Here is a 14,080-nt window from a genome sequence, read left to right on the forward strand (position 1 = left end):
GTTTAAATGCTTAGTCTTATCCTAAATATTTCAGTTAGAAATGCTCCACATAGTTAGAAATTATTTCAACAAGTACCATCTTCTCGATAGTTAAGTCTTACTACTAATTTCTTCCTTTCTTTTAAAGATCACAGACAACTTTCTGAAAAGATCATGGCATAGAACTTGAATTTTCCCTAATGTGTTAGAATGAATCTTGGCCTATTCGCCTATTTAAAGTCAGTACACTCATTATAAAAGAACATTAGCATGTTCAAATTTTTCATATAGTTTGAACCGATTATTTTAAACAACTTGAAATATTCAAACTTTTTATTTAAAAAGTATCAAAAGGTAAAATCATATATCTGATTTTCTATTATATGTATATGCATTTGTTTTTATTAGGTTGGTGCAAAAGAAATTACAGTTTTGCCACTACTGTTAACAGCAATTACTTTTGCACCAACCTAATACAAGGTTACTTGTCTCCCTGATTTATAGTCATAGACACTCCGGGGTTTTCCTGTAGCACGGAAAAGATGGTATTGGGCTTGTAGAAACATACAACTTTATTGGCCCCAATGAATTCCAACTTATAATGGGAATGGAATATGCAGAATTCCAAGCCTGCCTCAAAGAAGTAAACATTTTCGAAAGCTTATACAGGCTATACACTACCTTTGTATTACAATGCATTCTCTTATCTTCTCACAATACAGAGAATCCACATCTAATAGTATAAGAAATATATCAAGACATGTCAGGGAAAAGGGACAAAACTTTTCCTTTTCTTTTTTTCTCCCAGGTTAAATCTGATTTGTTTATCTTTTCTTTATGGACTTTTTGGCATTTATGATCTGAAACTTTCACGGTTAGCATTGGTAATATTTTGATACCATCTGAGTTCTACATCTTGGTGGCTGAGTTAAGGGCATCTTTTATAGAAAGTAGTTTAAGATAGGAAAGATCTTTATTCATATATAGAGTCTAAACACAAAAGTGCCAAACAAGTTCCATGCAACTCTATTTTGATAAGGAAAATTGAAAATGTGAGTGGAGTTATTTTCTAACATAAAGCTTTCAACTGAGAGATAGAAAGTCTTAAAAACATACATTTTATTGGCCAGGCACGGTGGCTCACGCCTGTAATCCCAGCACTTTGGGAGGCCGAGGCAGGTGGATCACGAGGTCAGGAGTTGGAGACCATTCTGGCTAACACGGTGAAACCCCGTCTCTACTAAAAATGCAAAAAAATTAGCGAGGAGTGGTGGCGGGCGCCTGTAGTCCCAGCTACTCAGGAGGCTGAGGCAGGAGAATGGCATGAACCTGGGAGATGGGGCTTGCAGCGAGCCGAGATCACACCCCGGCACTCCAGCCTGGGTGACAGAGCGAGACTCTGTCTCAAAAAAAAAAAAAAAAAAAAAAAGCCATACATTTTATTTATTTATTTTTATAATCAGTCTCTGCTTATCCAGGAACATATATATTTTTTAAAACCCACCAAAATCACAAAAGCAATATTTCTTTTACAATAAGGTTTACATTATTTGCTCTAGGTTTAGATTATTGCTCATTATTTCTTTTTCTGCCAAGTAACAAACCTGATTGTTCCTTTAGAAATGTCATTTTGTTTAAAATATACTCTGTAATCATAAAGAGTAATACCATCATAATATACATATTTAAAAACTTATTATTTATTTTCCAAGTTGTATTGTTGCTTTCTCTAGTAAGCAACAGTTTAAGTAATTTTTCCATAAACAAAGAAAACCAAGTGAGAAAAGCCATATATGGTCATTACTGATCTTAAAATTGTTTCAATATCTTAACATTCTTAGTTCTTTCTGCCACTTCAATATTAAAATATGCATAGTATTAACATGCTTTCATGGTTTAATACCTTCCTAATAAGCAAAAAATTTTAGACATATGAACAAAAAATGATGATTTTCTGATAAAACTATTGGCATTTGTAATTCAATATAGGCTAATTTCAGGGTCTTTTAATGTCAATCATCTGGGATTCAAATTTCCTTTTAAATAATATTAATTTTGATTATGAAAAGATATTTAATATAGAAAGCATGGAAATACAGAAGTCAAAATGGATAAATAAATATTACCTTGAAATAATTACTGTTGATGTTTTAGTGATGTTCTTTCTAGATGCTTTTGCATATAATGCATATAGAATAACTAACATTTATGTACATTTACAATATACAATGTACTGTGCTAAATGATTTCTGTATATTATTTAACAATCACAAAAATACAATGGGTCAGGAAATATTATTTTCACCACAGAAAAGGACACAGATTCTTGGTAAACAAAATTTGCCCAGATTACATAGTTGGTACTCAGGAGTCAGATTCCAAAACCTGCAATTAAACACTAACTATGCAACACATAAACATTAAAATACAAATTCATATTAATATTTTATATTTACATGAGTATATATGTAGTTTCCTTCCGATAAACAAAGTTTTTGAATTTAATATAGGGGGCTCTGTTTCCAGTCATGACAGAATAACTGGTCATAACTGGCTATAACCCTCCACATTGAACAGTTATATAATTGGACAAAATATCTGAACTTGGCTCTTTAGACTCTGAACAAAAGGCAGCACAGGTGTTTGGTTCTTGAGAGTAGGGAAATAAACAAGGTGAGCTCTATGTTTCACCCTGGCTTTCCTCATGGTGACACTTCCCTGGCCAGCTTGTTTGAAGGTGGAACTCAGGTGTAGAATGAAGAGTGGTGATCCCACAGATCTAAGGAGCAAGAGACTGGTGTTTGGGGTTGCCAAGGTGACTGGTGCTTGTTGAACCTCAAAAGAAGAAAGCTGAGAAGAGGGTGTGGACAAAGTCTACAGGGGTGCTCCTCTTAGGTTCTTAGCTGAATACCAGGATACTCTTACAAGAGCAAGACTACTCAAGACCTGAGAGAATGGTTATTGTGTTTGAGAAGTGAATAGAGAAACCAAAACCAAACTGAGCTGGGACATATCAGAGCTTTTACCCAGTGAGAGAGAATAAATCTCCCTGAATTTCTTGGGCACTCAAAGGAAACCTTGGAAAAGTCAAACATGAGGGACATACACTGAATTGAGAGCCATGCCTAAGAATGAGGAAAACATTTAAATAGACCCAACTAAACCCATGAGTACAAAGGTGAAGTGGATTGGTGAATAATTTAATTCCTGACAGAACAAAACTCAGCATTCTTTAGAGAAGACCAGATAAGCCAGCATCCTTAAAAAGAATCAACAAAAAGTAAACAATAGAAACAGACCTCAATATATGCAAATGTTGTAATTAGCCAACAAAGACTTGTAAAAAGCAATTATTGTACATATTGTATACATTTAAAGGAAAAGAACACAAGGAGTAAACAGATGGAAAATCTCAGCAGAGAAATTGAAACTGGAAACAGAACCAAAGAAAAGTCTAGAACTGAAAAGTTTAGTATCTGAAATTTTTAAAACCATTTTGTAAGATTAATAGCTTATCAAATAATGCAGAAAAAAATCAGCAAATTTGAAGATAGGTCAACAGAAATAATTCAAATTGAAGAGCAAAGATTAAAGAAAAAATAAAATAAGCTTCATTGGTCAGGAGAACATAAAAAATAATAAGAAGTGTTATCAGAATTATTCAGATAATGAAAGAAAAATAATGGGAAAAAAAACATTTTAAGAAATAATGTCCATTTTATCCCCAAATTTGGTTAGAAGCATGAATCCATAAGAAGTTCTGGATAAAACAGGCTCAGAAAACTATTGATATGGTTTGGCTGTGTCCCCAACCAAATCTCAACTTGAATTGTAGCTCCCATAATTCCCACCTCTTGTGGGAGGGACCCAGTGGGAGAAAACTGAATCCGGGGGGCGGTTCCCCCCATACTGTTCTCGTGGTAGGGAATAAGTCTCATGAGATCTGATTATTTTATAAGGGGTTTCTCCTTTCACTTGGCTCTCATTCTGTCTTGTGTGCCACCATGTAAGTCATGCCTTTTGCCTTCCTCCATGATTGTGAGACCTCCCAAGCCAGGTAACACTGTGAGTCATTAAACTTACTCTTTTTCTTTTTTATCAATTACCCAGTCACAGGTGTGTCTTTATTAGCAGCATGAAAACAGACTAATACACATATTATAGCCAAACTGCTAAAATTCAGTTATAGATAGAAAAACTCAATAGTATTCAGAGAAAAAACAGATAGTACAGTAGTGGAACAATGATGAAATATCAGCTGATACCGTATCAGGAATAACTAAGGCCAAAACACAATGGAATAATAGCTTTAAAGTGCTCAAAAAAAAATGCCTTCCAAAATTTTACATCCAGTAAAAATATTGTTCAAAATGATGGCAAAATAAAGATAATTAAGCAAAAGCTGAGAGAATATGTTATCAGCAGACCTGCATTATAAGAACTGTTAAAGCATCCCTCAGGCTAGAAGGAAATGATACCAGAGGGAAAATCATATCTATAGAAAAGAATGGAGATTATCTGAAGTGGTGAATATGTAAGACTATCTTACTTTCCCTTAATTTTCAAAGACAACTGACTGCTTAAAGCAAAAATACAAATAAGGCAGTATAGAGTTTATAATAAACACAGCAGTAAAATTATGTGATAAAACAGCACAAAGAATGAGAGCAAATGAAATTACACTGCTAAAGCTTCTACATTATTATAAGAGGTGATATAATATTTATTGTAAGTAGAACATAATAAATTAGGAATGCATTTCTTTAATTCCAAGAGCAGTCACTTAAAAATGTGAAAAAAATACGAAGAGTTTTCCCTAAAAAGCTGATATAAAACATCAAATAGAATACTAAAATAAATTTGACTAAGGAGGAACTAATGAATACAAAGCAGCTGGGGCAAATAGAAAATAGCAGAATAGTAAACTTAAACCTGAACATATTAATAATTACATTAAGCATAAATGAATTACACACACCAGTTAAAAGGCAGAGGTTGTCAGACTGGATAAACAAGCAAAACTTGTAAGCTCACTATAAGATTCACACTCTGAAGGCCAGAGAGTTTCAAAGTATAAAGTTACCAAAATAATTATATGCAAAAAGTAGGCAAAAGAAAGTTATAGCTTAATGATAAAAAGTATATTTAATAGGAATACAAAACAATCCTAAATGTATATGCGTTTAAAACAGAGTTTCAAAATATATGAAGTAAAAAATGACAAAACTAAAAAAAAAAAAGACAAATGGTATATCATGGATGGATATTTAAACACATTTCTCTAAATAATTGATAGAAAAGTAGTGAAAAAGCAGTAGGGATATAGAAGATTGGAATAACAGTATCAACATTTACTGTAGATTGAAATTTATAGTACAATATGCCAAACAGCTGCAGAATACAAATTATTTTCAAGTGCAGATGAAATGTTTATGGAAATAGTCCATAGGCAGGGTCAACTTTCTATACTTTTATCACAACACGATTAAATTAGAAATCCATAATGGACATTTAGGAAAATCTCAAAATATTTGGAAATCAGGCACTTTTAGTAACAAATGGGTCAAAGAAAAATAAAAAGAAAACTTAGAAAATAATTCAAACTAAATGATAACAATACAATACACAAAATTTGTGGAGATATAGCCAAAACAGTGGTTAATGAGAAGCCCAGAGCTTTAAAGAAGAATGTTTTAAAATCATTGATATAAGTTTCTATCTTAAAAAGCTGGAAAATATATTCGAATTGTATCCAAATAAATAGAAAAAAGGAAAAATACAGATAAAATGAATCAATGAAATCAAAATATGTGAACATACAGAATATTAGCAATGCCAAAACTGAAAAATTCTTAGTAGTACTGACAAAGGAAAAAATAGAGAACCACAAATTATCAATATTGGAAATGAAAGACAGGAACTGATTTTACTACAGATCTTACAGACACAAAGGATAGCAAAAGACTATTACAAACAAATGTATGCCAACATATTTGCCAATTTAGATATAATGGAAAAATATTCTGGCAGAACATATCACACCAGATATAAAACAAGAAAAGTACATCTAAGTAGTCCCATGTAGGTTAAAGAAGTTAAATTTGTAAGCAAAATGCTTTCCAAAAAGAAGACTTCCAGTTCACATGATTTTACTGGTGAATTCAATCACACATTTAGAGAAGAAATAATGCCAAATGTAACAAATTCTTTCAGAAAATAGAACAGAGGGAACACTTCTCAGGTTGTTTGAAAACCACCATAGCTGATACCAAAACCTGGCGAAGACATTAAAAAAAAAAAAGAAGAAGAAAATTACAGGTGAATACCCCTTATACACATAGATATATACACTTAAAAATATTGTTAAATTAAATCTCTATGACACAGTACAGTTTCAAATGAATTTCTAATAGGCTTAGAAAGTTGACTTTCAAATTCTAAAGTTTTTATGGAAATAATGACCTTGAATGGCCAAAATCATCTGAAGAAAGAACAACAGCATCAGTGGAATTACAGGATCTGATTGCAAGACTTACCCGAAGGCTATAATAATCAAGACAATGTGGTATTGACATAAGGCTAGAATAACAGATTAGCGGAATGGATTACAGTCCAGAAATAGACCCACACATATGTGGTCAATTAGTTTTTAACAAAGCCACCAAGGCAATTTGATACAGAAAGGAAAATATTTTCAACCATTGGTGCTGGAACAATTGAATAAATGTAAAGAAAGAGAATGAACTTTGACCCTTTACTTTATACCACCACAAACATTACTTTGAGATGAATTATAGCCCAAACATAAAAGCAGAGACTGTGAAACTTCTAGAGAAAATGTAGAATATATTCAAAACATTGGCCTGGCAAAAATTGTTTAGAGATAACAAAAATCACTAAAGATAAAAGAAAGAATGGATAAATTAAACTTCATTAAATGACAGATTGCTCCTCAAAAAGTAAAAAGTAAGAAAAATTGTAAATGCATGCCACTCACTGACTTAGATAAAATATATACAATATATTAATATCTGACAAATGTGTATCTAGAATATATACAGAACTCCTACAAATCAGTTTTTTAAAAAGATAATAACCTAATTAAAATAGACAACAAAGTGTAATAGGCACTTCTCAAAAGAGATAAACAAATGGGAAATAAGCACTTGAAGAATGTTTAACATAATTAACCATCAGGGAAATAAAAATTAAAACAACATTGAGATACCACTTCGTACCAACTAGAATTGGTAAAATGAAAGATTCTCAACACTAAATGTCGCTAAGTATGTGGAGCAGCTGGAATTCTCAAACATTGCTAATGGAAATGCAAAATTTTACAATCACTTTGTATGATGTGTTTAGCAATGTCTCATAAAGTTTAATATCTACTTGCTCTATGACATAGCCATTCCTAGATATTTTCCCTAAGGGTGATAAAATATATGTTCACAAAAATGTTTACATACGAAAACAATTTTATTCAAAATAACCCGAACAGAAAACAATCCAAATGTCAATCATCAGGAAAATATGTAAACAAATTGTTGTATATTCATACAATAGAATACTGTTTAACAATAAAGATCAATTAAATATGGATACACGTAACAATATGGATGAATCCTATTGCTGTTGACTAAATTTTGTCCTCCCACAATTCGTGTTGATTCCCTAACCCCAATGGGATTGTATTTGGAGACAGGGCTTTTAGGAGGTAATTAAGGTTAAATAAGGTCATAAGAGTGGGATCCTAATCTGATAGAGTTGCTAGCCTTTAAAAGAAGAGCAAGAGAGAGAAATTCTCTTCATGCACACACAGAGATAAAAGGATGTGAGGACACAGTTAGAAGGCAGCCGTCAACAACTGAAGGAGAGAGTCCTCATTAGAAACTGACCCTTTTGGCACCTTGATTTTGAAACATCCAGGCTCCAGAGCTGTGAGAAAGTAAGTTTCTCCATTTAAGTCATCCAATCTATGGCAATCTACGGCAATCTACGGTATTTTATTTTGTCACCTTTAGCTAACTAAGACACTCATAAACATGTTTGTTTACAAAGGAAACCGGACACAAATTGTTATATCCTATATTAATTTAATCATAAGAAATTTAAGAACAGGCCAAAATAATCTATAGTGATAGAAATCAGAACGGAGGGAGGAGTGAGGAATTGACTTGATATTAGCATAAGGAAACTTTCTAGGGTGATGGAAATATTTTATATTGATGCATACATTTTTCAAAACTCATAATATTGCACACTTAATATCTGTGCATTTCACTGTACATTTTACTTCTAAAAATAAAATAGTAATTTTTATGTATAAAAAATCATGTCTGCATAATGTTACATCATGAGAATATATGAGGAGTCAAAATTAAACTTGAAATTTGGTCTTGCTTCTGTAGTGAAATGATAATGATGATATTGAGATCTCTAATTATAATAGTCGATTTGCCTATATTTCCTCACAGTTCTGTCAGTTTTCATCTTGTGTATTTTGGTGCTTTGTTGTTAGGCACATAAATATTAAGGATACTTATATATTCTTGACTAATCATCTCCTTTATTGTTCTAAGCCCCTCTTTTATCTCTGATAGTTTTGTTGCTCTGAAGTTTACTCTGTCTGAAAATAATATAGCTACTTCATCTCTCTTGATTAGTGTTAGCATGTTATATCTTTCTCCATCCGTTTAATTTAGTCTTTCCCCATGTTTATATTTAAAGAGAGTTTCTTATAGACAGTACGTATTTTGGCTTTGATCATTTTGGTAAACTCTTTTAATAAGCATATTTAAACCATTAAAATTTAAAGTAACTACTGATGTAACTGGATTAATATCTACTATTTTTTCTTGTTTTCTATTTATTGTTCTTTGTTCCTACTGTTGTCTTCCACTCTGTTTCTGCCTTTATGGTTTTAATTGAGCATTTTATATAACTCAACTTTCTCTCCCTTCTTAGTATATCAGTCATACTTCTTACTTTTTTTAGTGGTTGCTATGGAGTTTGTAATATATATGTTTATAAATATTCCAAGTCCACTTTTAAATTATACTATATTGCTTCATGAATAGTTCAAATACCTTATAATACCAAAATACTCCTAATTCTTCCTTATATTCCTCATATTATTGCCATAATTTACTTCACATATACATATGCATACACACATGTGTAATTTAATACATTGTTGCTATTATTTTGAACAGCTGTTAGATCAATTAAGATTAAGAAAAACAAAAGTTTTTATTTTACCTTCACTTATTTTCTAATGCTCATTTTTTCTTTATACAGATCCAAGTTTCTGACCTACATCATTTTCTATCTCTCTGAAGAACTTCTTTTAACATTTGCTGAAAGAGAGGTCTACTGGCAACAAATTTCCTCGATTTTAATTTGTCTAAGAAAGTCTTTTTTTCTCCTTCAGTTTTAAAGGAGATTTGATATTTTCATATGGTACGGGAATCTACGTTGGTGTTTTTGTGGGGTTTTTTTTCCCCCTCAATGCTTTAACTATTTCACCCTACTCTCTTCTTGCTTGCATCATTTCTGAGGATAAGTCAAATGTAATTCCTGTGTTTCCTCCCTAATGGGTAAGGTTTTTTGTTTTGTTTTGTTTTGTTTTGTTTTGTGTGTGTGCACTTTTTTTTTTTTTTTTAACCCCCTCTGGCTTCTTTCAAAGTTTCTTCATCTTCAATTTTCTTCAGTTTGCACATAATATGCCTAGGTACAGTTTTATTGACATTTTCCTACTTAGTGTTCTCTGAGCTTCTTAGATCTCTGGCTTCGTGTCTGACATTAACTTAGGGGACATTCTCAGTCAAGATTCCTTGAAATATTGCTTCTGCTCTTTTCTCTCTTTCTTCTCTTCCTGGCATTTTCATTATGCATATATTACATTTTATACCATTGCCCCACAGTTCTTGAATATTCTGATGTGGTTTTTTTACTTCTTTTTTTTCTTTGCTTTATTGTTTTGAAAATTTTATTGACATAATCTCAAGCTCAGAGACTCTTTTCTCCACCATGTCCAGTCTACTAATGAGCTATCAAAGGCATTCTTCATTTTTCTTACCATGTTTTTTATCTGTAGAATTTCTTTTTTAATTCTTTCCGAGAATTTTGCTCTTACGCTTTCATTGCTCATCTGTTCTTTCATGCTATCTACTTTATCCATTAGAGACCTTAGTATATTAATCATAGTTTTAAAAAATTTTCAGACTATCAATTCAACATTCACACTATATCTGAATCTAGTTAATTCTTGTTTCCTCTCTCTTCAGGATATAGGAGGTTTTTTGTTTGTTTGTTTGGGGCTTTTTTGTGCCTTTTAATATGTCTTGTAGTTCTTTCCTGATAGGCAGACACGATGGACTGGTTAAGAGAAACTGCTGTAAATATACCTTTAGCAATGTGTAAGACAGGGATGGGGAAAGAAGTGTTCTATAGTCTCATGATTGCATCTCTGTCTGTTAGTGAGTCTGTGCTTCTAGACTTTGAACTTCACATGTACTCTCCACTTCCTGCTGCCCCACCTTAGCTAAGTCAGAATGTCTAAAGATAAACTCATGTTTTCTTCTAAAGGTTTTAAAGTTTTAACTCTTACATTTATGCCCATGATTCCCGTTGAGTTCATTTTTATTTATGGTGTGAAGTATGAATCCAATTTCAGTGTTTTACATGTGGATATTCAGGAGTCCCACATGCAAAACACCAGTTTGTCCAAAGATGAATTTTTTTCCATTGAATTTTCTTGATATTCTTGGTGAAAATCAATTGACCATACATGTTTGAATTTCTTTCTGGACTCTCAATTTTATTCCAATGACTTATATGTCTGTCTTTCTGACAACACCACACTCTACTAATTACTAGCTATGTGACATGTTTAGAAATTAGTAAGTCCTCTAACTCTGTGCTTTTTCAAATTTATTTCCCTTGCATTTCTATCTAAATTTTAGAGTGAACTTAACTTCCTCAAAAACATCACCTCGAATTTTAATACAAATTTCATTAAATCTGTAAATCAATTTGGGAATTATTGCCTATATTAACTATTCTAATTCATTAACATGGAATATCTTTCCAATTATTTAGATCTTTAATTTTTTAATAATTTTTTTTAGTTTGTCAGAGTACAAATTTTATACTTCTTTTGTTAAATTTAGTCCTTAGTGTTTTTCCATGCTATTGTCAATGAAATTATTTCATAATTTCCTTTTGGATTCTTCATTGATAGTGTATAGAACATAATTCATTTTGTACACTAATTTTTTTATTTTTCACACTAATTTTTTATTTTGCAGTCTTAATGTTTGTCAGTTGTCATAGGTTTTTTAGTGTTTCTTTAGGATTTTCTTATACAAGACTAAAATAGAAGTGAACAGAGTGGTCATCCTTGTACTGTTCTTTAATTTAGGGGGAAGCATTGAGTCTTTCAACATTAAGTATATGTTGGCTGTGGATTTTTTGTAGATTCTCTATTACCTTGAGAAAGTTCTCTTTTATTTCTAGTTTGTTAAGTTGTTGAATCATAAAGATGTTGGATTTTTGTCAAAATTTTGGCATCTATGAGATGATCATGTGGTTTTTATTCTTTATTAATATGGTATATTGTATCAATATTTTATTTACATGTTATCTCAACCTTGTATTTCAGGGATAAATCCTTATTTGTTGTGTCTATAATTCCTTTTGTATGTTGCTGAATTCAGTTTACTAGTGTTTTGTTGAGGATTTTTGTATCTACGTCTATAAGAGATATTGTTCTTTTTTTTATTTTATTTTAATGTCTTTATCTGGTTTTGGAATTATGTAAAACTGGTCTCATAGCATGAGCCTGAAAACACATCCTCCACTGGGGCCAGGTGCAGTGGCTCACGCCTGTAATCCCAGCACTTTGGGAGACCAAGGCGAGCAGATCACGAGGTCAGGAGATCAAGACCATCCCGGCTAACGCGGTGAAACCCTGTCTCTACTAAAAATACAAAAAATTAGCCGGGTATGGTAGCAGGCACCTGTAGTCCCAGCTACTGGGGAGGCTGAGGCAGGAGAATGGTGTGAACCCAGGAGACGGAACTTGCAGTGAGTCGAGATCGCGCCACTGCACTCCAGCCTGGGAGACAGAGCCAGACTCCGTCTCAAAAACAAAAAACAAAAAACAAAAACAAAACAAAACAAAAAAACACATCCTCCACTCATTTTTTTGGAAGAGTGTATGAAATATCAGTACAAGTTCTTTAAATGTTTGGCAGAATTCTCCAATGAAGCCATCTGTACTCAGAGTTTTAAACTCTGATTCTATCCCTTTACTTGTTAAAGGCCTATTCAGATTTTATATTTTTTAATTGGGTTAGTTTTGGTAATTTATATCTTCCTAGGAATCTGTGCATTTCATCTGTTAATTTGTTGACATACACTTGTTCAGAGCATTCCTTTTTATATCTGTATGGTCAGTAGCCCCCTTTTTATTTCTGATTTTAGTAATTTAAGCCTTCTCTCTCTCTTTTTCTTGGTCAGACCAGCTAAAGATTTGTAACTTTTGTTAATATTTCAAAGAACTAACTTTTGGGTTTATTGATTTTTCTCTTCTCACATTCTTGACTATGAAGTAATAAATATATTTATTCTATGCCACAACAAAAGTTTTATGAAAAAAAATGAGAAGTTTAAAGTTGTGGAAAACTCGTCTGAGTTTAATAAGTTGAAATAATGGGGGAAATTCAAATTCAATGAAAGTCGAAAAATGAGATAGTTTAGTTAGTAACACATCATATTTCAAGAAGCTTTTAAATGTGCTCTTTTCTATGTGTGCCTCAAGACAAATGGCTTAGCAAATTGAAAAAAAAATCCAATAAAAATGCCTACAGGTTTATCATCTGAAATTTAACATTTTAAAGGTTTTATAGTATTTTTATATAAAGTTTACATTCATATAGCAAAAGTTTGAGATGTATGATATACTTACAACTCTAGTTTATATTTTTCAGTAAGTTCTTCATTGAAGTTCCTACCTTTATTGACAATGTAAGGTAAAGCAGCACATTTATTAATGCATAGGTGGTGGTAGCAGCTGATCTTCCATGAGAAATTTTGCTTTGAATTAAGTTGAGTGGATGACCCTGGCTTTATTCAATTTCTAACAGTTTCTTTAATTCTTTTAGGTATAATGGAATTAACCTGTATCTAAACAGAGATCATATTTAATTAAATTTAGTCAAAAGAAAGAAACTTGTTAAATTTGATAAAATGACTTTTTATATATAAGGTACAGTCACTCCTTTTTTCCTATCTCAGCTGCTATTTATGGTCCTTAATATAATGATATAATAGTTTAAAAGAATAACTTTGAAATTTTAATTTTCTTAATAGTTTATTAAGTATTGCTACAGGTTAAGCCACCATACTGTTTTATATGCATTATCACATTTAATTTTCATAATAATCCTATAGTGTGATTGATATCACTCCCATTTTACAGACAAGGCAAATGAGGCTCAAAGACATTTAATGACTTGGACAAAGACAGATGTCTAGTCATTGGCAGATCTAAAATTCAAATGCAGTGTAACAAAACATGGCGTGGAATTGTGTGTACACACCCATATATCTTTTTTTAAAAATAATTATGTTTAGTGTTTCTGTGCCATTGTATTTTAGTTTTGTCACTTGTCAAACGACCTTAGATTGCTCTTGTAATTTTCAAAATTAACCTTAGAGACATGTTCTCTATTTGATAGCTTTACTCTGTTTACATTTATTGTGGATCTGAAAATACTCAGCTTTACTCTGCCACTTTTTTTGTGTTTACATTTTTAATACTTTTTTATGTTTTAAAAAGTTTCTGATTTCCTTTACTGATTTCTATTGTTTTGCAAGTTTTATTGAATAAGCCAAAAGGGATAGTGTGGTATAGTAAAGAGAACAAGCATGGGAGACAGAAAGCCATTGTTTCAGCCTCTCAAGTTCATTACTAATTGTACAACCTTGAGCCAATTATTTTAGCTTCTCTCTTAGTTTCCTCATCTGCAAAACTGGGATACCATTCGGAAGATGGTTGTGAGGATTAAGAGGGTAAATATATGTGGAATAGTGC

General features: G+C 32.0%; 1 protein-coding gene across 19 annotated transcripts in view; it reads left to right on the forward strand.

Moving 5' to 3' along the window:
- The window catches only part of C8H8orf34 (chromosome 8 C8orf34 homolog), a 496,138-nt gene that overhangs the window by 215,749 nt on the left and 266,309 nt on the right, over window positions 1–14,080 (forward strand). The window contains exon 8 of one of the 19 annotated variants that reach the window (XM_073998942.1): window positions 9,280–12,834. The exons of 17 other annotated variants lie outside the window; for them this stretch is intronic. In XM_073998942.1, the coding sequence (XP_073855043.1) occupies window positions 9,280–9,293 (14 nt within the window). In that variant the 3' untranslated portion in view covers window positions 9,294–12,834. Of the gene's footprint in view, window positions 1–9,279; window positions 12,835–14,080 lie in introns of those variants that run through there. One more of the 19 variants, XM_073998943.1, reaches the window with a different exon arrangement.

Source organism: Macaca fascicularis, chromosome 8 (assembly GCF_037993035.2).
Source record: "Macaca fascicularis isolate 582-1 chromosome 8, T2T-MFA8v1.1".
NCBI classification, from domain to species: domain Eukaryota; kingdom Metazoa; phylum Chordata; class Mammalia; order Primates; family Cercopithecidae; genus Macaca; species Macaca fascicularis.